Source organism: Ruditapes philippinarum, unplaced genomic scaffold (assembly GCF_026571515.1).
Source record: "Ruditapes philippinarum isolate M1 unplaced genomic scaffold, ASM2657151v2 ctg1759_1_1_1_1, whole genome shotgun sequence".
Lineage (NCBI taxonomy): Eukaryota > Metazoa > Mollusca > Bivalvia > Venerida > Veneridae > Ruditapes > Ruditapes philippinarum.
The window spans coordinates 425,222-452,834 of NW_026856458.1; the positions used below are offsets into that span (position 1 = coordinate 425,222).

Consider the following 27,613-nt stretch of genomic DNA (forward strand, 5'->3'; position numbering starts at 1 on the left):
ATTATTCAACGAGATTGTAAATCATACAACATTTTTAATGTTGATATGTTGTCACTTCCATATAAATAGGCCTAACATGACTGTGAAAGAAAATTATGTGCCTAAAAAACTGTTCCCTTTGTCAAAGTGCAGATTATTTTGTGTCTAAATTAACAACTGTTATCATTGTCAAAGTGGGGAAAAGAGAGAGAGAAGATGAAATTGTCCTGTTTCGTCGAAACCTTTAGAAACGTTCAAGATGCCTTTAGTATCAATATATATAATAGTTTTTGACATCAAGACAAATAAAGGAACTTCACTGAAGTCCAAAGCCTAATACATAAAGTGTGAATATCTTACATAGATCATCAGAACAGAAAAATATGAAATAATTAAGAATTTATATACCCAGAGCGCACTTTTGTATTATTCTTAGCAAGCTCTTTTCTGTATTTTCTGTTCGATTTCGGTGATTTCGTCTCGCGAAATGACGGACATCACGAGACTTCAACACTTCCTGTAGAAAATTGGATTATTTATTTGTTTTGACATTTTAACACATTATAATGTTAATATCTTGAACATATAACGGGCACAAAACTTTCTTAATAGGTAATTACTGTATACTGTCTCTTCAAATTATCTCATAGATGTTTAAGAAGTTGTCCTCGATGTAAATTTATGAAAAGTGACATACAATTCGGATACATCTCTAATTTGAACAGTAGTTTCCGTTTTTCTTCATAAGGTGTATATATAGGTATCTCGTATATCCGCGGTACATATCACTTCAATTTATGTATATGGGAATAAAATCACTAGCCCAGCATTAAATTTTTGAAATAAAGAATAATTTCCTGTCCTGTAAATGAATTAATTTGATTGGTTTTACAATTTGTTTTATTCTTTTCATGACAGTATGAATATGCGAAATAGACCCATCTGTATATAAGTCAATATACTATTGATAGAACAGGGGTATACATTCTTCAAAGGTACTTTATCACAGTGACATATGCAAGTTAATCATAATGATACAATGTAATAATATGAAATTAGGCAAAGCCTATGAATGGTGAAGTTGGTAACAGACCTGGGGATGATTACATTGATCAGTAATTGATTTAATTACAATTACTTTCAGATTTTATTGTAATTGATTACAATTGATTACTCAGACTTGCCTCTGTAATCAATTTAATTACAATTACTTTAAGAAAGTAATTGATTGATAATTGATTACATTCAATTTATAACTATAAACAAAAGTTTCTTAATGCTATTTAATATATATATTATATACATTATAAACACAAAGGATTTCCAGCTCATCAACAGTCATCAATTTAACACACTTTTAGTTACTGTCAATTCACTTTATCATATTTTAGCATTGCACTTTAGCATCATAAGTTCATGAAACCGTCTGTCAGTCAGACTGCATCTATCAGGACCGAAAAATTTACCCGCAACACTAAACAAACGCTCTACAGGGGCCAATGATGCAGGAATGGTCCTCAGTCTTCTTGGTGTAGGTTTCATAATGAACTCTATCAAGCATATTGAAATTTTATAAAAGTGTCAATTGTACAGTATGCTGTATACAGGTGTTAAAACAGGTGTGAAAACAATAAATTTTTGTATGGGAATTCAAAGAGACAATAGGCTTTACAAAGAAATTATCATTTTTTTACAAACACTTCAATGGTACAACAGTATCCATTATAATATAGACACCTTACAAAATCTATCACCTTACAAAATAACTGTTGTCTATAATTAAAATATGGTAATATGCATCTGACATAAACTCTGGAATATATAAAGTAAAGAAGTTATCTACATTGTTTGAAACTTTTAAAACATGGTTAAACCAACATATGTGAAACAAAATTTAACATACTTTTATGTGGGTAATGAAATTTGAATGTGACTTAGTGATTCCATTTATCTTCCTATGGCACAATTTGCACTGTGCTGTCACATTTCCAGATGTTTCTTTAGGAAATTCAAAGACATCATAAATCCAAAGATTTGACATTTTGGTTAGAATACAATGATGTATATCTTTCAGTTAGAATTTGGTTAACTGTATGGATTAAAACTTATTTCTTCATTGTGAGTGATGTCTTAAAACATCTCACTTGATATTTTACTACCTTTATGGATTATCATTGTTTATTATGACAATTTCTATCATTTACTTCAAATATGGATATCAATAGAGAACATTCTTTCTATTCAATAAAAATGTTGCTATTGTGTATCAAAATCAATCAATTTACACTCTACAATTTGTGATTAAAGATCATTATAAACTGTAACATGTTAAATGAATCATTTGAATTTCAATAGTTTCATGTAAAATCTGAAAGTAATCAACATCAATCAAATTGTAATCATAATTACAGACTGAATTTGAGCTGTAATTGATTAATTACAATTAATGTAATCAATTTTGAGCAAGGTAATCAATTACATGATGATTACAGTGTAATCATGTAATCAATTAAAAAATCGATGATTACGATTAGTGATTACCCCAGGTCTGGTTGGTAAAAAAAAAATGTTCATTTTTCCGTTTTAAAGGAGTCATTCGGTATTTAAGACACTGCTTCCATTTTCGCTTGTAACACTTGACAATTAATATGAAATTAGGTGCTACCTTTGACGCGGAAAGCTCGTATGATTTATTATTTAAGCATTACATGTTTAGTGTACATGTTAACCAGATAGATCTATCATGCAACTCGTTAAATAAGTAAATGCAGGTATTTTGTACCGTAAACAGAAACAAATAAATTGGCGGTGTTCAACCTATCATCGGAAGAGGGACCACTGCGCATGCGTCGGCGTTTGGAAAATCCCGTCCGCCATTTTCATTTAATCTCTAATCACATATGTTCTTTTTATGTTATTTTTAATGTGCTGATTTATCGAAAAGAATTTAAAAGTAACTTTTTACATTTATCATCGTTACTATAGTTCTTATGAATGAAATGAATGTTTATTTTCTGATTTTGTACATCATTCTTTCACCGGAAGTGTTATTAAGCATGCGTCTGCTAGCAATAGTCTGAATTATGTAGACGCTCATTAAAAGCGCTGTGATATCTATTTTTAGCTCAAAGGGATTTCAAAATGGCGGCGCCCAGTTAACTAAGGATTTTTTCACAGCTCATTAGGTATAGGATATATATTTTTTTGAAATTTGCATTTACTTTTAATTTGATTTCATTTGAATTGATACGCGTCATACATGTTATCTAAGAGCGCTACAGCCCTCGCGGGGCCTTTGGCCCCGCTCGGACTTTCCTCGTATTATTAATCGGAAAGTTTGCGACCGTACGCGTTATCAGAATGTCCCGCCTATTATCATTACCCCACAGGAAAAGAGTCCAACTCGGCCCTAAACCAACTCGGCACAGGTCAACTCGGCACGGGTCAACTCGGCCCACTTTACAAAAATATATATAACGTATTAACTTTGCTTTGCATGTTGTTAAGGTAAATGAATAATGAGAAATATCTTATTATTATATAATTACACTTCTGCCGAAATAAGTACATTTAGAATTTTTTTTTTTATTTGTCTTGCAGATTCGATAAAATTAATATAGATCTAATAAAAATGTGTTTCCTTAGATGCATTTTGTTTGTAAAGTAATATTTAAAAAAAAATGAAACAAAAACGTGTTTACTTCATATCATAAGCTTCTAATTAATTGCAGGTGGTCACTAATCAAATGAATGAATGAGTCAATCATAATTATCACCTAATTAATCGGTATCCTTAACATACACACTGATTGATAATAATAGCCCGTAACAATATATATTTCAACACATTGTTTGACACTGAAGGTATTTAAATTTACGGTTAAACCTACCACAAGTCAGAAATACAGTGAGATACGCAATCGGTTATCTTTACTCGCAATTCTACTGATAAGAAAAGCCTGTCTGCTCCTAGTTCGGAAGCTGTCAATAGGTGTTTTATAAATAATTACAATAATTACAATAAATAGTGATAACACAAACTAAAATATTAATAATTGAAAACTGGGCCGAGTTGACCCGTGCCGAGTTGGAATAGGGCCGAGCTGACTCGGAGGCCGAATATGTTTTAGGGCCGAGCTGATCCGGATTCACCCCACAGGTCTATTATCATTGAGTTACATGTACATTGAAAATGGCGGCGGCCAACTAGAACTGACACTAAAAATTTCATTGATAGTTATACAATTCTATATATTCTTTAATTGTTTTACAGAACTTTGATTTCCTTTTAAATATTAATGTGTACATGTAGTCTATAGCCGGGCAAGCCCAGCCTTTGACTTCCATACGGGTCGGTCTACATTGTATTTACCCCAAGACTAATCTTGGACAGAACTATACACATTTTTAGTCCCAGTACTACCCCAAATAACTTATATATTGTGTAAATTAAGAAAGTTTTATAACTGATTATTTACCTGTTATCTTGTTACTGTTCAATACATCAAATATTGTCAATTATGTATGGACTTTTTCATCACTAAAATATTTCAAATATATGCTCTTTATAGAAAAAAATATTGTGATTTAAATAAATTTTACTGAAACAATAAGACTATGTTAATCTAACGAAATGTGGGGCAGGTGAAATAAAAACATAATATATTATGAAACAGAATATGATCAATTTAATAATCAGGCATCAAAAATGTGTCACTCATAAAATGACATTGTCGCAGACTTAAACTTGCACTACACCAAAACCCCGCAATCTTGGAGTTATTTCATTGTTGCAAACTATTTTGCACAAAAAAGAATATATTTATAATCTTACATTAAAAAATACAGGGAAATAAATGAAGAGGGATAATTCAATGTGTACATGTGAAATCGCATAGTTACCTCACATAAACAAAGTAAAATTAAGACTGTATAAAAAAATAGATGTCAGTAAAAGTGTCTTGGGGTGGTCTTGTGGTGTCTTGGCATAGTCTTTGGATAGTCTATGGTAGACTTGGGGTAGTCTTGGGGTAAATAGACTAACCTCTTCCATACATGTATGAATGAGGCAAAGCTTCAAAACGAACTCTCTCAGAAATTACCTTATAATTTAAAGTCATTGGTGGCTACTTATTTTATATATAATTATGTTTTCAATACACTTAGGAAAACTGCACACTTTCGAGCCACACATTATATATACAGCCATTTCATGTTTAATATGATATCTAAATTGAATCCATCGTCAGAGAAATTGATGGGAACCATATTGTCACCTTAGAGCAATATGACTGGTTAATTCCTATTAAATTTAGAAGGACTAAACAGTTATTGCACTAAGGTGACAATATGATAATTGGACAGGAAACCAGATTATCATTATAGATAGGTTAATATGTAATCAGGCAAAGCCTATGAAGAGGGAAGTCGGTTGAAAAAATCATTCATTCTTATTTTACACTTTCCATGTTAAAAGTGCCATTCGGTATTTTATGCACTGCTTCCGTTTAATCTGGTTCCCTGTCCTATTATGGTTCCTTTAGAAGTGTGCTGGAGGCCAGTCTACGCATCCATTTTCAATCGGAATTCCTCGGCTTTTATCCTTATCTTGTGAGTTGAAAAGTTGCAATTGGTCTACATGTATTACCCATAATTTTGCAGTACTTCCGGCGAAAGTTCAAAACCATCACTATCTAGCAGGTACTCACGTTTCTGTATGATTAGCATTTTTACTTCCCCAAATAGCAATTCATCCTAAAATATAGCTTTTCAATTAAGTGAGAAAAACCACTGGCACCTGTTATAGTGAATATACCTGCTAAGTGACTCAGTCTCACTCTCAGTGTGTCTCTATTTTTTAGTGTAATTATCACCTCATGTTGACTTTATTGCTACTGCATAATTTCATTAAAAACTAAATGTATAAATATAAAAGTTATAAATTCATGAAGAAGCCTTGTTTTGAGTGAAGATTCTGGACTGTTAGAGGTATCTAAAATGTCAAGATTTTTCTCAGTCTGCCACAACTTTGTCATTGTTGGTGAATTTGAGCCGTGTCATGACAAAACCAACATAATGGGTTTGCGACCAGCATGGATCCTGATCAGACTGCGCGGATGCGCAGGCTGGTCTGGATCATGCTGGTCGCAAACGCACTATGTTGGTTTTGTCATGACACGGCTCAATTGGTTTATTCTCAGAGAAAATGACATCTATGCAAAAACTTTTAATCCTGTTTCTGTTAAAGAAAAATTTAAAACTGTTTTTGTCAATGAAAAAACATTTTACAGACTTGTGTGATTTTTTTTTTTTTTGATAAGTATGAAAATAATGTGGAGCAAATTATTGCACAAAAAAGTGTAACTCACACAGTACACGTATGTAAAATTACCTATGTATACATGTATACATTAATGGTAGGCCCTTAAAAGTTAAAACTTTTTTTTTTCTGCAGCTTACAAAATATAAAATTCAGCCCTTTGTTATGTTTGCATTGCATATTACATTGTATAATTATAATTAGAAAACAAGAAAAAGTAGTGCTATTGTTAAATTAATCTATTCGGCAAGCCTTAAAATCATCTTTGTTTCCCCTTCCGCAAGTAGGGTAGGTAAGGTTGTTAAAATAATATTTTTTTTATCCAAATTTTTTTTTTTTTTTTCAAAATTATATGGAATTCAAAACAAAAAGTGAATGTTTAGCATCTGTTTAAAAGATAAGTACCATATTTTCAGTTGAATTCAACATATATCCCAGTTTGTATATAAAAAAAAATTTAAATCATAAGACAGATATAAAGATGTGATTCTCATTGACACTCTCTGCTGCCATGTAAAGTAAATAAAAAATTATTTTTTTTTGGCTTGACAAAATTTTTTTTCGGGGTAGCTGTGATTTGTGTGGGTAGATACAATGTAGTGGGAGGGGAAACAAACAATATTTTATTTTCGACCTTGTTGATAGTAAAAATGAAATTAATCTTCCTTGTTTTAAAAACTTTCATTTATTAATTAATATTGACATTATCCTTCTGATTGTGAACTTACATGTATGTAATGAATGTTATGCCTGACCTTACCTAACCTTGACAGTGTTCTATCAAAGATCAAACAGCTTTGGATGTTCATAGTGTTTAAAGCATTTATTTTAAAGGCACATCCTGTCTCAGAAAGGAATAAATTTTTCATTCTTTAGAAAGGGTAAACTTAACATGAGATTTATAATGTTTAGATATCGGTTTTAGAGCATGTCAGGTGCATACAAGTACATTTGAGGAAACTATAAACATAGTAAAAATTTATATAAACATAAAAATAAAAAATTTTGGAACAGTATTAAATAAAAACATTCCTGGGGCATAATGGGCCTTTAACAGAATAAAAAAATTAGGTACTACACACTAACTATAACATCAAAAAATGTGGTTATGGTCCTTTGTTGTTTGTTTTGGGTTTTTTTTTCACACAGGTATTTTTCTGAAAGCCTGGTTTTGTGACAAAATCCTGTTGTTTGTATACATTGATTTGAGCCGCGTCACGACAAAACCAACATAGTGCGTTTGCGACCAGCATCCGCGCAGTCTGATCAGGATCCATGCTGTTCGCTATCAGTTTCTCTACTTGTAATAGGGTTTGTAAGCGAACAGCATGGATCCTGATCAGACTGCGCGGATGCACAGGCTGGTCTGGATCCATGCTGGTCGCAAACCCATTATGTTGGTTTTGTCATGGCACAGCTCATTTCATGATCGAGTAAAAATGTTTTCGTTATTTCTGTTGTAGAAAACTCATGAGATGGCAGGCAAGAACGAGCGCTCTGCAACATTGCCATCAAACTTGCGTCATAGTGTAGCGCATGCCGAAGAGAAGGAAGGGCTATTTACAAAACTTAAGAAGAAATTTAGACTTAAGAAAGGAAGATATCATGTGGACGTAAGTACTGGAGAATGCGAAAATATTTCTGCAGTGTCATTTAAAAAGAGACAGAGTCGTGAAGTTCTTGAGGATGAATCTCCATGGAAGCTGCGGGATCCGGCATCAGAGAGTCAAGACTCATTGAAATTGTCTGAACTTACGTTAGGTAAACCTGGTGATAAGCAACATTTAGCTTTAAAAGGAAAAGAACGAAAGTTATCTAATCCGGAAACATACACAAGATCTCTGACAAGTTCAGAAATAAACTCGTTTCAAAGGAGCAGCTTTGATGCTAAGGCTAAAGGTAAATCAACCAATGAATATAGTCCTCTTACATACGATACCAAAGAAAATGTGACTGATAGATCTCTAAAGATACGAGAAAGTACTCTTACTAATGACTGCGTTTTACACGATGATAGTGCCATTGATTTGGATACAGATGTCGAACACATTAGAAAATCTGTAGGGAACAATATTGGAATTGTAAACATTGATACAGGTTTTGATCCTGGTTATGAAAAACTGCCGGAAAAAAGACCCAGTAGCAGTAGGGAGGGAACTTGTGTGACACCAGGTAGTGATTTTGATCCAAATTACGAATCTGTGCAGGATGTGAAAGATAAAATTAAAGGCAAAACTGACCTCGAGTTTGATCCGAATTATGAAAGTGTTGATGAGGCAAAAGCAAAGAGCAAGTCGGAACAGTTGGAAACAGATGAATGTTGGTATATAGATAATGATCCAGGATACCAGTCTGTAAAAGATGTGAAACGTGAGACAACCGAGACTGTAAATAAAGGTATCAGACCACCAAAAACATACAGTAAAAACCAGTCCATAGAATCGTTAGACGAACCAGGGTATGAGTCATTAAATGACGTTAAAAAGAGAATAGCTGAGCAAAACTTTACCAAAAGTGGTTGTAAAACTATAACTAAAAGTGAGGAACGGACAGGGACCAGAACTGATGGTTTTTCTTTAAGCTCATCTGAAACAGATGAGTACTTCAATGACTCGGCAATAGGTTCGGTTCCCAAGTCAGAAAGTTTGCCGCAGATGGAGGTACGTGAAAGAAGATCAGTGTCGGGTGAGGCTGTTTTAACTCAACTAGAGAGTGAGCGCGGCCTGCAAGCATTTGCCGAAGCAGTTGTTAGTCTGACTGGTGTGGCTACAGCTCTGACAGCCTCAGGGACCAGTAAGGATAGTGGGTTTGAGAGTAAAGACAGAAGTTTAGATTCCGAACAAGCAGGTATGTTGACAGCTAAAATACTATTAAAGCAATACAAATAAGCCTAGACTAGAGCCAAGCTTAATAATGGTGATAGCTTAATTATTTTGTTTGCTTGTTTGTTTGTTAGGTTATTAGTCACACCAACATAGTCATTTTAAATACTTTCATATGGTGGCATTTCAGTTTCACTGGTGGAGTAAGCCCTGGCCCCCATCGGTGTATTATTTCAGGCACAAGCTGGCATCTAAGTAGAACCCTTGACATGAATATTTAGCATCACTATTCAAAGGTGTCAGCATTGATGTTACATTTTGGTCAAGTTTTTTCCTTCAACTAGGTACATGTATGTCCAATTTACTGACGGGAATGGGTTGAAACTTCATATTCTTTTTTGAGAGCATTATAAGTTGATGAAATATTGTTAACCTGATGGACTATCCTTCCTTGTTTCGAATAAAAAAAATAATGATTATAACTTTGTTATATTATAATTGATTACAATACATTACAGAAAATTTGTACAGTAGTGTGAACAAGACAAAGAGAGATGATGACGAGACACCTTATAGTTCTGTTAACAAGGAGAAAAAACTGTCGACAGTAGACCAGCCGGAAACTGGAGACAAACATGTGGCTGGTCCTGGTACGCACATTACATAGAGGATATTTGTTTAATTCAGTGTAAGAAAGGAATATATTTCACTGAGTGAGCACCAAAAGGTATATTTCACGAGTGGCGCAGTTACAAGTGAAGTATGAACTTTTGGTGTTTACGAGGTGAAATATGTTTCCATCTTACATTAAAGTAAGCAAATGTTCTTTTTATTATCTGCAAAGAAATGCTTAAAAGAAATTTTAACCAAAATTAATACTAAATGAAAAGCGCGCCAAATAATAATACAATGTGACGTCATTTACGACGTCACGTCAGTAAGTTGGTTTCCAGTACTGTGCACGCTGGTATTTCTCTGAAACAATGTAAGGGTCTTTAATTTAAAACAGTGAAATTATCAAATTGATAATTTCACTGTTTCAAACAGTGAAAATATCAGTTTTATATTCCACTGATATGTTTCTATAAACCCCCAAAAAGCATGTAATAAATGTACATGTATTTTCAGTATGGGTGATATTTATGTTCTGCTCAAATTAAGTGTGATACTGACATGGTTTCACATTACTGGAGTAATAAACATGGCCAAAGGCGTCTGGCAGCAGTTCCAAATGTCATCCCTGATTCGGAGAGACAACAGTTTTCTGTTCCACAAACACCCATGAAATTACTGTTTTATTACCTAATACTTTGCATTCAAACTAGAATATATATTTAAACAACATACAAGTATCATTTTTACAACTGCTTTAATTGTTTACAACTGAATCTTACTGACGAACCACTACTGTATGTAAAGCTTATCACGTTTGATTACCGAATAGTAGCGGGCGATGTTAACGGAAATACCCGAAAACAAAGGTGTAACAGTTAAAAATATTGAATGTTCAACAGTTCATTTCATCATAGTGCATGCACAGGAGTTCAAAGGTTCAATTAAAACAGTTGTAAATAAGTATTATAGAAGGCATTAGGTAATAATATAAATGAGCCGCGTCACAACAAAACCAACATAATGCGTTTGCGACCAGCATGGATCCAGACCAGCCTGCGCAGTCTGATCAGGATCCATGCCGTTCGCTTGCAAAACCTATAACCAGTAGAGAAACTGATAGCGAACAGCATGGATCCTGATCAGACTGCGCGGATGATGCGCAAGCTGGTCTGGATCCATGCTGGTCGCAAACCCATTATGTTGGATTTGTGTTGACGCGGCTCAAATATATTAACTGCTGTTCTCCCAATATAGTTTATGACTGGATGCTAAACACAAATGGTACATGCATAAATTAATGCTAGATAAATATCAATTTGAAATCATTTTGCAAGATGTCTTGTCACATAAACACAAATATATATTTTGCTTGTTCTTAAAAGAGATATATATACATGTATTTTGTATTTTATTTATTCTATTAATGTTTAATTGTTTTTTTTTTCTTTCTTATTTCTTAAAAATCAAAATATTTTGCTTGTTCTTTGATAATAATGAGGATAATAAAATTGAGCCGCATCATGACAAAACCAACAGAGTGCGTTTGCGACTAGCATGGATCCAGACAAGCCTCGCATCCGCGCAGTCTGATCATGATCAGGATCCATGCTGTTCGCTATCAGTTTCTTTACTTGCTATAGGGTTTGTAAGCGAACAGCATGGATCCTGATCAGTCTGCGCGGATGCTAGTCGCAAACCCATTATGTTGGTTTTGTTTTGACGCGGCTCAAATTATTATTTCTGTTCATTGAGCATCAAAATATTTTTCTTGTTCTTTGAACTTCCTTAGCTACTTTTTAGCTTGACTATTCGATAAGAATAAGTAGAGCTATTGTAGTCACCCGAGCGTCGGCGTTGGTGTCCGCGTCGGCGTAACCACTTATGTTAAAGTTTTTGTAATACCTCAAATATTTTCAAAGTCCATTGACATATGGCTTTGAAACTTGTCACACATGTTCACCATCATGACCCCAACCTGTAGACTGGAGGAGGTAACTGTATCAAGCATTTTGACAGAATTATGCCCCTTTTTCGACTTAGAATTTACGTTAAAAGTTTTTGTAATACCTCAAATATTTCAAAGTCCATTGACATATTATGGCTTTGAAACAAGCTGAAATTTTATAGTCTTATTTGAGAGCTTAATAGGACTCTCTCCAAGGCATGTATCTGTAATATGGATTTAAAGAAAATGTTTACCCTTTTCTTTACTTAGAAAATTTTACATTATCAAGGCTTTTTTACTATCAAGCACAAAGAATAGTTGAGCGTTGCTGTCCTACCGACAGCTCTTGTTCAGTTCATGATACATAAAACATATTTTGCTTGTTCTGTAAACACCAATTCTTTACTTGTTTCTTTATATGCATGCCCATCATAAACCATATCTTGTATGACACATGTTGTATTGTTCTTCAACTTCTTGTTGTCTGAATACCAAAACATTTCTTTGGTCTGTGAACACTGCATTATTTGACTTTGTTTCTTGAACGTCTTCTTTCTTTTCCTGCTTGCTGTTTGAACACCTGACTATTTTGCCTGTTATAGAAGCAGTTGTAGATGAATATGACAGCGATGCAGAGCTTATGTTAGATCCTGGTTATGCTGAATGTGCAGATGCTATCAAAGGTAAACTCCATTTCTTGATATGTTTATTTGTGTTACACGTACGCATTTTCAAACATGTTTATTAAAGACTTTGAATTTAGCATTGCTAAAGAACATTTAATCTTTGGCCAGATGTAATAGGTAATTAGAATGTTTTTTTTTATAAATCTATATTTTTGAACCACTTACAAGATGGAAAAAAAACAACTTTTCTCTTCACAACGGAAGAAAAATTGGCAGTCTTATACTAGAGGAAATACGGTAATCAGAAAATATTGAAGCGTTCTTTCCAGAGTTTAGGTCATTGCCAAAAAAACCTAAACCTCTTGTGGGGTTGTTCCATTGTATTTTAACTTAAAAATCAGTTTAAACACAACATTTCACTGTTTTTCATCTTTTAGTATCCTTTCAAATTTATATTAATAATAGCACAATGCATAATTCCATTTTATTAATTAATCCAAATTTCTTAAACAATAATTCTATGGGACTTAAGTAACTGAAGATCTTACTTAAAATTAATATGCTTTAAAATAATGAAATGATACTGGTTGGGTGTCCATGGCCGAGTGGTTAAGGCTGTTGACTTCAAACCATTTGCTCCTCACCGCTGTGGGTCTGAATTCCTGCAGGGCCTATGAATTCTTCTTTCCTTTGACAAAGCTATCCAGCTAGCTTACGGAACGTCGGTGTTTCTACTCAGGTGCCCCTTTGTACCTGAAATAATAATGCACCAGTAAAGCTGGAACGTCGCCATATGACCTATACTGTGCCGATGTGACGTAAAACCAAAAAAAAAATGATACTGTCATATATATATATGGCAACAATTCTTGCCATAACTGTACAAGAAAATGATTCATACAAAACAGGAAAGAAGCGACGGTAAAGACACTGACAGTACAACAATGTAGATGGTGTAATAATGTATCAAAATTACAAAATTAATACACTATGTACAATATAAGAAAAACATAGCATTGATTTTATAAGAAGGTGTACATGGCCTGTTATACACAATTTAAATAAGTAGTTTGCTTAAGTTTATTAAGAAAGACTAAATAACCTTGTGGTGAGGTGTGGGGGTGTCTAATAGTATAGTATAGGACGATTAGCATAAATTATGTTTTAGATGAGTTTAATTACTCAATCTAATGCATTATAAAATGGGTTCAAGTTTATAGGCATAATAGCCAGAAAATAAGTTTTTTTCTACTCCTAAAAGCTTCTGAAAGCTCTCTCTTTCTGTATAAAACCAAATTAAAAAAAATTGAAATAATACTAAATTCAGAGTTTTCTGGATTTCTGATAATTTTAACTTGCACCCATGCATTGATTTTGTGTATATATTGTTTCGCTCTTTGCAATGCTCTTGTTATATTCTATGGGTACTTGGTATATGACAAGATGGAGGTATTATAGTAAAGGTTTTGGTCAATACTCGCAATTGTGAGACTGTAAACATTAGGTCAGTTTTACAAACAATATTGAAGTCACTGTGAAGCTTGTTACTCTCTGAAACTGAAAGTCAGATCAGTCTTTGCCACAAGTATTTAGCTAGGCCAGACCGCAAAGTCTCAGTACTGTTGGTAGCGCGAAATTGGTACTTTTCTGATAAATTCACTTTAATTTGGAATGCACTGTTCTGAATTCAAAGCTTAATAAATCCATTATGCAAAGTAGGTATGATTATAAAGGGTTAATTGCAGATTTTATACTGGTGGACTGAGACTTGGTATGGTTTAAGAGTTGAATTATTCAGAAGAGTACCTCTACAGTACAAATTGATAAAAACATTAAATTTGAAAATCATGTGAAGAGTTCCGCTAACATACAAATGGATAAAATATAAAATGAAAATTTTGTTTATGTACATATTCATTCTTCACAATCTTCAAATGTTCACCCATTTCTTTTTCGGTCATTGTTGTAGATCACTTTCCAAGCATGATTGTGCTCTGTTTCCCACCTTTTTCATGTTCCTTGATTCCTTGACAATATTTTTGGAACATATACATTTAGTTTTCGCATTGCCTTGTCCTAGTTTCGTGTTCCTTTACACTTCTCTGCTGTTAAAAGTAGGATTTATTGACCAATATCCTTGTATTTGTGAGAGTGTAAGAGTATTTGTAAGGTAGGTAGAAACCTTGGATTGTGCTGTAAGATTGGTTGGAGTTTGGGTCACTGGGGTCAGGTTTTTTGGAGTTGGGGGTCACTGGGGTCAGTGTTTTATGGAGTTTGGGGTCACTGGGGTCAAGATCATTAGTTCTTACAATAGATTTTTACGTGCCAGAAGAAATGGGATGTATTATATAGCTTTGTCCGTCTGTCTATAGAAGTAAGTTTTTACAGGGTAACTTTTGAAGGACTTCAATGATTGCGTTTATATTTGGCACGTAAGTCACTGGGACCAATGTCATTAATGCTTATAATAGATTTTTACACAGCTTTCATTAATTGACCTCCATCCATTTCTATATGATATAAGTTATAAAGATTTTTGACAGAGGACCAATATTATAAATTGTAGCCAGAGCAGATAGGCAAGGGTAATATTGTAAAACAAATCTGTTCATGATTTTATTATACTGCCTTACAACCTGTCAGGAATCTTTATAACAAATTCATATTACAGCAAACTGAATCCTTCATTTGAGGAAGAAAGTTCATTCCATTATTCATAATACTAAAGAGATGTAGTGCAAGTGTACCAAACCTCATTCAGTAACAGTCTTAATTGAGCTAGAATGCTAAGTGTTGATGAAGTCATTCAATTAAACTTTCACAATAACAATGATAACTTGACATTCCTTCTCATACTAAGTGTATTCAATAATGAATCAAGCTGATAATTTTTGTTCTGAGAAACATTTAAATGTTCATTCAAGAAAGTGTTGTTTAAGTATGTTGAGGGGATGACATCCTTAAGATTGAAGTTGTGTGGTATATTTTTCTTGTATTTATGTGTAATGGTACAATCTGTGAACAGTTATCACTGAAATATTTTGAGTCTTTTTCTTTTATTAAAACATAAAAATCTGTTTTGTTCATTTTAGGTGTCATTCCTTACTCCATATATTCTGAGGGCAGTGGTTCAAAAATGTCAAGTTGTACCAGTCTAGATTTATCAGCAGAAGACTTTGCTCTAGAACCAGGCTACGCAGAATGTGCAGACGCAATTAAATCAGGTGCGATCAAGAAAATCTCTGTGTCACATGAGAGACTGGTTGAGCAAACTGTAGGTCACAAGCATGAAGATAAAGTCAAAGGTGAAATCAGCTCAGAGATATACGCAAATCCGCAGATATTGTTTAGAAAACGTTCAAAGCTTATTGAAGACAGTAATGAAGAAAATGCTGCAGCAGACAACAAAAATGTTGAAGAAAGTAAAGAAAAGACAAAACTAGTTGGAGAGGAAATTTGTCTTGCAGTGAATAAAAGTGGTAAAAAGAAGGAAAAGAAATCGAAGAAAGCGAAAGTTGTAAAGGATATACCTCCAGAAGCTCCGCCACTTCCTGCCCGGAATTATAGTCTTTATTTAGACGGTGAGGAAGCGGAACAAGTTGTACAAGAAGTGTTACAAGATTGTGAGAAAGGTATTGATATTGATGCTTCTAGTCTAGATGATGCATTTGCCACAGAAGAAACAAGTACTAACCAATCAGCAGGAGACAAATTATGCAAGGAAATAAAACAGTTAGGAACTGATAAAACAGAAAAGGTCTCTAGTGTAGAAAAGAACCTGGAAGAGAATGATAAAGAATCAGATGGAAAAGATGCAGAACCAACTGATAATGAGTCAGAAAAGGAAAAACAAGACATCTTGGATATAACTAAAGAAAATGACCAAGCTGTGAAACATGATTTAACAGTTTACTCTGTAGAATCTGAAAATGTGACTCCTAACACAGATGTACTGAATAAAAGTTGTAATAATTATATATCTTCAAATTGTTGTGATGAAACTCATGGAAATTCTTCTGTAAATGTTGAAACAGAGGGAGAAGAAAATTGCCTTCATGTTGTTGTTAAAGATGAGAGTGGTGCGGAAAGAGTGCTCAAAGTTGTGGAGAAACAAGAGTCTTTCCACCTCCAGAGGAGAAGAGAAAGTAGCCGAAAGAAAGTGAACAACTGTGCACCACCCTGTGATGAGAAGAATGGACTCGAGGATAAAAAGATCCTTATTAATAGTGATAATTCAAGTGGATATTCTTACAAAGAAGGTCTCAGTCATACCAAAGAGGGAGAAATCTTAAAGCCATTTTCTACAAATTTTACTTCGGCAAACTGTACAGACTTGCTGAATACCAAAGACAATATTGATCATGTGTGTGGAGTGGAGTGTAATAAAGATAAGAAGGATGTTAAAGAAGGTTGTGCATTTATTTCAGAAACAACTAAGTCTGATCCCTCGTTGAAGGTCAGCCAAACTGATCACACTTTTGCTAACATTGTAGATAATATAGCGAGTGAAAATGGAAATATAAATGCATATCATTCAAACTATTCTGATACTAGTAACAAACGTGATTCTTCAGAAGTGGAAAATAGTAATTTTCTTACAGTGGCAGTCAAAATGAAATGTATATCAGTTGATTCAGACAGTGATTTTATTAACACTGAGGATTTACCAAAACTAGAAATCAGTGAAAGTGATCTGGAGAGTCCATTTGACAGTAGTGATAACTCGAATCATGTAGATATTGAAACTGAAAGTGCTGGTATTGATAAGTTAACTCAAAGAATAAAAACTGAAGATGAGATTAGTCATTGTTCAGACAGTTCTAAGTTTAAGGAAGAAAGTGCTAAATTAAAGGAAGACAGTTCTAATTTAGTAGAAGACACTAGAGCTGAAATAGGCTCTGCAGAAATTCTTTGCTTAGATAGTACTGGCCAAACTTGCAAAGAAGTTGATGTAAGTGTGGAAAATGCAAATGTGGAGGACAAGTCATCTGAAAAAACTATTTGCTCATTGTTTGCCGTAGAAACAAACAAGCCACTGTGTTCAAATGGTTTAGTCAATAGAGCTGATCTTAGTGTAAGTGAAGAGAATGGAGTTATAAATACATATCAACATAAGGGTGATGATGTTGTGGATGGTATTGAAGGTCAGTCAAGTGACAGAAAAGCTACTCTTGAAAGCAGACTATGTGTGATTGAATCAGAAAAGGAGAGTGAATCTGATTTATCCAAATTAATTGATGACCTTAATGATGAGGTTGTGGTAGCGAGGGTTGATCCAGAGTTAAGTGATGATAGTGCAATAGGGAATATTGATGACTTTCAACAAGTTGAAAATCTCAACCATAACGAAGTTACTAACTCTGAATCAGACACTGATGCTAGTCAGGACAAAAACAATTCTAATGATTTTGCCAATAGTTCAACAGAGAACGTTACCTCAAAAGAGTTGCATTTGATTTATGAAAAACAACATCCTAATCTGTATGAGGATTCCGAACCAACTCACATGTCTTTAGAAGAAGCTTTGGGTTTATCACCTAGCAATCCAGTTACAAGGTCACATTCTGATAGTAGTGGTCATAGCCTTTTGTTTACAGCCAGTCCTAACGCCTTCATTCACTCAAACATTCCAAATATTCAATTTGAAAACCAATCAGAATTAACTGTAACTCCGCCTCCAAGGCCACCTCCTATAGCTAGTTCCAGCCAATTAGAAAGCAGGATTTGTGTAACTGACCAATCAGGAGAGGTTGGTAAAGCAGTCACGCCCATTGACGAAGTCCCCTCCCCTTTCAGTTTATCATACATGAGAACTGACCAATCCGAGGAAGAAGCCCCGCCTGCAATACCTCCAAGACACAGGACACCAAGAACACCAGGACGCCCAGGTAATTTTAGCACAAATATTTTCAGCTCAAAAGATTTTTGACAAACTATATAGCCCAGTATTGAGGGCTGTACATAAGCAGATTTTCCTTGGTTGGGTTTATAATTCACACCAGCATGGTAAAAAAGCTGCTGCTGTGTATATAAAAAAATTTAAAAGATGTCAAAATTGTCCAATGAAATTTAATGTTACAAACAAGGTAATATGAAATTATATCATATTATATCTAGTTATATATTTTTATAAAAGATAATGTACATTTCTTTGACAGTTAGTGTAAAAACTTGACAAACTTTTTAGCAGTGAGTTTAAATTTAAAGCATAATTAAAACCTTCATTGTTATTAGTCATTTTTTTACACTCCACAGTTACGTCCTTTATAAAGATAAATGAAGTTAAAATTGATACATACATGTATACATATCACATGACATCCATTGTTCTTAATGTAATGTAACAATTAAATATTCCTTTTATGATACACACTATTCATTATATAATATTTGTATTATGTATATAATATATATTTCAATTTCTTTCACCTAGTTTTCTTTGTGAAACAATATTGGCTCATTGCCAAAGTATTGTCATAATAGTAAAAATATGGGGCAACTGGCTTTTTATTATAAAGATTAAAGAATCAATGGTGGGAATTTTTTTTGCAGATAAATGTTTTGTTTTAATTTTTGTTGGCCATTGATATTGTACAATAATACACCGATATCAGTGTTATTGTTTCTATTAATAATTAATGTACATGTATATAAAAGAAAGGACCTTGTATAATTTATGTTGTCAATTTAATATGTATGACACTCACTCACATAATTGGTTAGTTAGTTAACAGTGAAATTAATTATGCTAATGTTTGGAAATTAAGGGAAACATTTAAATGATAGATCTAGCTGGTTCCATGTAAATTATATTTACATGTACATTGATAATCACTTCGTTTTGTAGGTTGACTTACATGTTTAATGATATTTATATTTCTGTGGTAATATTTATATTCTCTAGGTGGTTAATAATATTAATATTTCTGTGTTTATGTATATATTTCATTATGGTAATATATATGTATATTTCACTATGGTTATATTCATTTTTCACTGCAAGTTAATATGGTAATATTTATATTTCTATGGTAATAAATTTCTGTGATAATGTATATTTATGTATATTTCATCATAATGTATAATATGTATATTTTAGTGTACAAGTTTATGTATTTCAATTCATTATGTATATTTCATTATAATGTATAATATGTATATTTCAGTGTATTAGCATGTATATTTCAGTTGATTATGTATATTTCATCATAATGTATAATATATGTATATTTCATCATAATGTATAATATATGTATATTTCATCATAATGTATAATATATGTTTATTTCATCATAATGTATAATATATGTATATTTCATCATAATGTATAGTATATGTTTATTTCATCATAATGTATAATATATGTATATTTCATCATAATGTATAATATATGTTTATTTCATCATAATGTATAATATATGTTTATTTCATCATAATGTATAATATATGTATATTTCATCATAATGTATAATATATGTTTATTTCATCATAATGTATAATATATGTATATTTCATCATAATGTATAATATATGTTTATTTCATCATAATGTATAATATATGTATATTTCATCATAATGTATAATATATGTATATTTCATCATAATGTATAATATATGTATATTTCATCATAATGTATAATAAGTATATTTCAGTGTATTCAAAGTATATGTATTTAAATTCTTTATGTATATTTCATCATAATATGTAATATATGTATATTTCAGTGTCATATTCTCAGGATTTTATGGAGAGCATGAGGCAACTAAAGGATGTAAGTTCATTTCAGATTTTTCTCTTACACATCAAGATTTGAGAAGCCTTTGAGTGGTTGATATACTTCAACATGCAATGTTTATTCCAGTACTGGATAAGTGGTAGAATTTGCAACGTGGAAGTGTTCATAAAAATAACATACATATTACCCAGAGAAAGTTTCATCATTGAAGTTCTTATTTGAGTGTTTTTTACATTGTATGTAAAATGACCCCTTCGATCTAAGTCAGCTAGGCAGAAATTTGAGACATGTTGCAGTTTTCAACCTTAACTTATCAAATCATTGATATAGACATTACTGATAACCCTATATGTTGGGGTTGTTGCCAAGAAAACTTGAAAATTGCTCTAAGAACTTAGAGGATATTGAATATGTATAAGTTCAATACTGAATTTATTGCACGAATTGAATAATATCATATTTTGCAAGCCTCTGAAGAGCATAATATTATTTTATTCAATGAGTGCAATAAATTCAGTGATGAACTTACACGAATTTAATATTCTGTTTATCACATACCCAAAATAAAGACCGTTTAAAGTGAAATAAGAGTCATTTTGCATTGACACGCCTATAGCATAACGCTAACATTTTGCGCGTCTTTACGCTATGTTTGTATAACGCTAATGACGTCACGTCAAAATATATGCACAGTCGTGCAATACCATATTTACAGAGTCACAAAATCGGCACAGGTATGTGGTAATGCTTTATTTGTAACATTATTATTTAAGAGCAAACAAAAGTCTATAGAACAGGATTGCCGGTGAAGTTCACTTCATTCATGCTAAATATTTCAGTGTGGCTGGTATTGGGGACCTCTCAGCTGGGAGGAGGCTGAGCACAAGCTGGGCAAGTCACCGGAGGGCACGTTTCTTGTGAGAGACAGCTCTGATGAACACTACATACTTAGTCTGTCCTTCAAAAATCAAGGTCGAGTTCACCACACAAGAATTGAGCACCATAAAGGTAACCTTTTATTGATATAATCATTTAATATTTATTTTGTGGATTTAATATATTAAAAAACTTGATTCAACATACGTGTAATGTTTAGCTCAAATATTTGAGGAATACGAATAGAGCTTTTGTGGTAAATTGTACTAGAGCTTTTTGTACTCTTCCAAGTGTTGGCATAGCTTCCACACTTTGGTTTAGATTTCGCATGAAATTTAAGTTGATATTTCCAAAACTATTGAAGAGACTGGGTTGACATTTCACACACCTTTTTGAGAGCATAGTAGGAGATCATTATGCAAGGACTTAAACTCTAACATGGACTTTAACAACTCTATGAGCCTTTTTGAACCTATTTTTTTTTTACATTATCCAGAATCTTGTTTTACATTCAGTTAAGCACGGTGGATAATTGAGCATGCTGTCAGACTGACAGCTCTTGTTGTATTTAAGATTTTTTTTTTTCTTTTTCTCTCATTTGTTATATTTACTCATGTTTCAGGTCATTTTAGTTTCTGGTCACAGCCGGACAGTCATGGAAAGTCTACAATAAAAGAGTTTATAGAACAATGTGTAGAGAACTCGAGGAATGGACGATTCTTGTATTTTATCAGGCCAAGTGGTCCCGGGAGTCCCCCAATGCCGATACAGTTACTTAACCCAGTGTCACGGTATATCAGTGTTTATTTTATAGCTATATGTGTCCTAAAAATACTCTCATTTTACAGTTTATAATACCGCACATTTGTAAAGTCGCTTTTCATTCTATAATCATAAATGTTTATATAGTTTTATATACAAGGCTGCTGTCAATTTATGAAGAAATCTCGCTTCTTTGTCTCTCCCTAATCATGTGGGGTAAGACCGTAAGTAGTTGGTCACTTACTAAGAAGATGGTAGTTACTGGTTAGTTATCCAGGAAAACCAGTTAGATGGACTTACTACTAAGATATGACCACAAATATGTTGTAATTGGCATAAATACCAACCAAATAATGTATGAAAATTAGACTCATTCTATGCATTCTGAATACTGTCAGTGATTGCCTAAAGTTGCATTCTCATTTTGAGGCTGAAGATTACAATTTTAGGCGAACAACTTAAGAAGTACAAACTCAGAATAGAACAGTTCATTTAATAACTATTTCTGTTTTTAAATGAATAGCTAATACCACCATATGATGGTGTTGTCTAAGGATTTTTTACAGTACAGAGTAGGATAATTATAGGTCAGGGTTTAATTATTTTATTAGGCTATGAATGACAAAAGTTTTGCATGGCCTGTAGAGCAGAAGTTGACTTTGAAATATTTACTGCTCTTGTTGGAATATAAATGTAGGATAGCATCTAGAGCCTGTGGATTGGTGTATATAACATATGCAGTCTGTGCTTATTTGAATAAAGTGAAAAAGTTGCTGATGACTGTAATCCAGTTACCATAGTGAATTCTTTCATGATGTAGATTCAGAGCAAGCTTTTAAGAGTTAAATGCCCTTACCTAGATACTTACTGATAACTCAATGAATGAAAAGATAGGGTTGTTATTCTTCATAAGTTTACATGTCATCATATGACCTTAACAGTATTATGTTACTTATTGATATAACACGGTGCCATATGCCCTGAATAATCTGTATAAGCCACGGTGCAGTAGATCTACCGTAATATTTTATAGACCTATATTTTATGATATTTATAGGTTCAAACAGATGCGATCTCTACAGCATATGTGCCGGTTCCGTATTCTACAGCTTGCACGCCGGGACCACATCGATCATCTTCCCATCCCGACGAGAATAAAACAGTATTTGAAGGAGGCGCAGTATTACGTCGAAAGTCTCGACGACTGAAGAGATCTTCATGTATAATTAAATCCTTTACAATACCTTTATCTATATCTCAAAGCTAATACGTTGTCGTTGTTTGTTTTTTTGTTCAGAAAGTATCTCTTAAAAATATTTTATTTTCATCTTAAAAATAAAGTAATAATTTTTAATTTGGGATCTCTTTTAATGTTTTTTTGTATCTCAAAAATAGGGTTTTTCTTCTTTAAACATGATGTAGATAAATGGGGTTTAAATAAATAACAATTTTTTTTCCTGCATGAAGAGAATTTGGTGCCCAATTTTTTTTTTTTTTTTTTTTTTTTTTGTATCGAAGATAATAGATCTGTCATGATATATTAAGCATACCACAATTTTGCATTTTGATTTTTTTTCGTACCTCAGGAGTTATAGTAAATTTTTGTTTCAAATCATAGTTAAAATTGAATGACCAGCATGCACCGAAAAAAAGTTTTTTCATAGTATTACATTTGTTATTACATAATTTAGATGAATTATGATGTTGATGTTATATTGTTTGTTTATAGTGTGTAAAACCATATATCTGCTACCTATATTTTACAAAATTATTGCTTGAATTTTGAAAACGACTTCTTCCCAAACTTGTCAGTATGAAATATCATCCTATAGTATTTTCTTAAGAGCGATTGTGCATGTAAAAAAATCATTGATAAACAGTAAAAACCCAATCTGATTAAAATCAGCTCCTAATTAACGCTACGCATCAGGCCAAAAATAACTTCGGTAGATCTGAACTTGAGTCAGATTTAGTTAAAGCCCTACTTAAATTAGCAGCATAATATTATGTGCCTGATGTTCTATTCTGTTCTAATCTGTTAACGTACATGCATGTTAAATAACAGAGACTTTTTGTTAAAAGTCTTTTTGAGAATGGCCAAAATTCATGGGAACAACATATAATTTTGCTGGTTATACATTTTATAAAAATGTTTTGTGAGATATAGCTTTATACCCTTTAAAAAAAAGTGAATGTCAGTTTCAATTAAATAAGTAATTTTAACAAAGGACTTCAAAAAAATAATATAAGAAATTCAATCAAAATGAAAAAAAGATTTAGTTATGATATTAACTGACATCATAATCTTATTTTCAAGCAGAAATAAATCTCTTGAAAATTTCCCACTATGTTCAAGATGGTACATTAATCTGATGTCAGGGTTTACATTATTAACAGATTGGCGATCCATATCATCTGTTTTTTACAGCCTGTACGTTAAATTATCATCTGTGGGCCTTGGTCGAATCGGTTGTTTCCTTTAGGGGATCTGTTGTCACAGATAAAAATGAAAACCCAGGTTGTACAAGTCACAGACATTTAATTTTATTGTCTAGAAATTCCTGGCCGCAGACACAGTTGTCTTAGAATAGTCTTATTCTTTACTGATATCATGAATGGTGTACAAAGTCAGTAAAACAATCTACAAATATAAACTTATATGATACAAATTTGTTGCCATAATATTGTTTGGTTTAAATGTTTTGTTAACCGCATATGATTTTCTCTACAAGGTCTGTATAAACCCTTTTAGATATTAAAGGCTTGCGATGTTTTGCTTTGACATCTGAAAGTTACCAAGAGTTCAAGATTGAATTTCATTTCTGACTTTTTGGTATTGACATCTTGACTCCTTATTTCTGACTTCTTATTTTCACATCTTGAGTTCTATTTTTGCCCTTTTGACTTCTTATTTCTCTTCTCGATTCTTATTTTAGACTTCTTGACTTGTAATTTCTGACATTTTGCTTATTATTTAAACACAAATATGATAGTGCCATATTAAGTTTAAAGGTATGTTTGATAATTTATATGGTTTGTTAGAAAAATATACATCTTAACCTTGAACATGCTGAATATTTTTAATGGACTTTTCCCACTTTCATTTTTTGGGACTGTCCATTATCAATTTTAGGGATATCTATTTGAATATTTAAAGTTTGTCAGCCAACAGTATAGAGCCTCGTCAGACTACCAAGAATGTGCAGACTGGCCTGACTATACTGGTGGCAAAGGCTTAACGCTTTCAGTTCCAGCACTTAAAAAGTTAACACCTTTAACTTAAAGGTTCTATAGTAATTGTGGGTTTTTTTGGTATTTGTTTTTAAACAGTGTAGTTTGGCATTAAGACCTTTAACACTGCACAATATCCGACAAGTATTGCATTTAAATAAATAAACAAAAGGAATGAATCTGTATGAAGCATGCCATTTAACTCTTTTTACATTACATTTACGTTTTAATTAAAAGAAATTAGTAAAATTTTAACTTTCACATTGAGAGGAAGATTGTTTGTAACATATATTGTGTAATATATAATAAAATATTATTGTAAATATGAGTGTTATTATAATTTGTGCTGTAAATAATATAAAAAAGGGGCCATAACTACATATCTTTGATAAATGTTGCTGTGTTTATTCTATTTATTTGTTTATGATATTTTGGATTGTATTGTTAAATGATATATTACTAGGATGAATTGTGCTTTAAAAAGGATTTGTATTTGTAAATATATACATGTATTTATGGCAAGAAAAAGCTGTTAGAAAATGTTAAACTTTGGGGGGTTTTTTTCCAGAAAAAAAATTAGAATAGGCTAAAATACCATGTTTTTTTAGCTTGACCAATTAAAAAATAGGGTGAGCTGTTGCACTCACACCCAGGCATCAGTATTACACTTTGATTTAAATTTTTGCGTGCAAGCTAGCTTCTCGAAAACTACTACAGAAAATTGGTTGCAACTTCACACACTTATTTCAAAGCATAATAGGATGTCACTGTCCAAGGCCGATAACTATAACATGGAATTTGTAAGAATTTTGAACTTAGAAAATTCTCTATTATCCAGGTTCTTGTTTAACTATGAAGCATTGAAAATAGTTGAGCACACCATTTTATCGACAGCTCTTGTTAAGTAAAGGATGTTGCTTTTTTAGAAATAATGCAAAACCATCAAAGAAACATAATTTTGATTATTTTAACGAAAGGTTTTATTATAAATTTGTTATGTTTTGTTACTCAGCCGAGCAGAACAAGGGGCTAAAAGGCTGTTAAGATTGCCCAATGTCAATGTGCATTGTTATTTGTAACATAAGAATCAAGTTATCAATTATGAAAATAATTTCATTAATCTTGTCACAATCTACGCAATGTGTTTATTTCCTAGATAAATATATACATGTATAGATTTAAGAATTGTTGGAAATTCCTTTGATTGTGGTTTAAATAAGAACCCCTTCTATATAATAATAATGATTCAGGTCACTGACTTCAATAAACTTGCCTCTCGATGCCTTGGGTTTGATATCCCTCCCCCGCCTACCTCAAACCAGAGAGTTTGGATCCTTTCATGTGAGAAAATTTTACCAGCTTGATCAAAAAGTGTTGGTGGCTCTACATCCTGTACATGGCTTATACTTGTACTGTAATTATGCTTGGACAGGTACCTGAAAGGTATACTTACTATTTGACCTTGACTTTAGACCCCACTTAATAAAACAAATTAACAATGTTGAAAACTTTTTTTACCACTACCAAATGAAATAAAAAAATGTGGCTTTTCCTCTTTTAGTTTTGGTCTCATATTGTATGATTGTAATAATATTATTATCTTTAGGAGAAAAAATAAAGGGATTTAGTATTTAATTTGTTACTATCTCAAAATTTTAGTTTTTTCATGAATTAATATTGATTGTGTTATGTATGTTTTTGATTAATTTTGTATATAGTATATTAAGATGTTGTGCCAAAGAAATTTGTAATTTATTGTTAATTAACAAATTAAGTTTATAAGTTATTGTCTTTTTTACTGTAAAATTTGGTCAAATTTTTGTTTATTGATGTATTTGATGTTGTAAACATTGTATGATGCATCAAAGAAAGAATATAATATATTGTCACCTTAGTGCAATAACTGGTTTACTCCTATTAACTTTAGAAGGACTTAACCTGTTACTGCACTAAGGCAGTGAAATGCTATGTAGTAATATTTGTTAATGCTTTCGTGAATAAGAATAGTACAAGATTGCCCTACAGCAATGAGGCAGTTGATTTTAATCATGACTCCCCCACCCCAACTCCATCTGGTGCATTTTCCCCTTATTGATCCTCACCACCTTTTCCTCTTCTTGAAAATGTAGCAGGGATTTTGACTTATGAAGTCATAGTAAAATGGGGATGGTCAGATAGTAAAATCTATGCTAAATGTCCCCTCATAGCAAGTTGGAAATATCTCCTGTATACTATTATATTAGCAGCCAAACATAACCAAATTATTGGCACTGGCATGCAGGGACAGAAAGAAGGGAGAAAATAATCAGGTTATTTCCCCTTCACTGCCTTGGGGGCTGTGGGTGGGCTTAAAATTGACTTATACTGAAAGGCTGTTTTAATTTGTTTTAAATAGATTTACCCATAACCCTCCTGGATTTAAAAGATAAAAGCCACCAATAAAGAGCCAGACCAGCCTGTGAAGTTTTACCAGGGTAGATAATATGTTGGTAGTTCAATTTTTGTATTAATTTTAATATTCAAACATGTAAAAACTTTGAATGGACTGTTCCAAATTCAAAGCTAGGCAAATCCATTATAGAAATTCAACAGGTCAAAGGGTTAAAAGGCTTTAATGCCAACAAGATGTTTCTGCCTGTTCACTGTACATTTAGGTTCTCATTGGCCGCCGTACAGTAACCTACTTTTGGCTCAAAATTCCT

At 32.6% G+C, this 27,613-nt stretch overlaps 1 protein-coding gene across 2 annotated transcripts; it reads left to right on the forward strand.

Moving 5' to 3' along the window:
• The first annotated feature begins 467 nt into the window (after nt 1-467).
• Nucleotides 468-27,613, forward strand: LOC132746619 (uncharacterized). Of its 2 annotated transcripts, XM_060735828.1 has the most exons (9): nt 468-591; nt 7,762-9,145; nt 9,639-9,770; nt 12,283-12,363; nt 15,399-18,194; nt 20,032-20,078; nt 20,882-21,050; nt 21,541-21,709; nt 22,738-27,613. In XM_060735828.1, exons 2-9 carry the CDS (start codon nt 7,774-7,776, stop codon nt 22,886-22,888), a joined length of 4,917 nt encoding a protein of 1,638 aa, XP_060591811.1. In that variant the 5' UTR covers nt 468-591; nt 7,762-7,773; the 3' UTR covers nt 22,889-27,613. The 2 variants fall into 2 exon arrangements, with proteins under 2 accessions (XP_060591811.1, XP_060591812.1); XM_060735829.1 differs by lacking the exon at nt 12,283-12,363.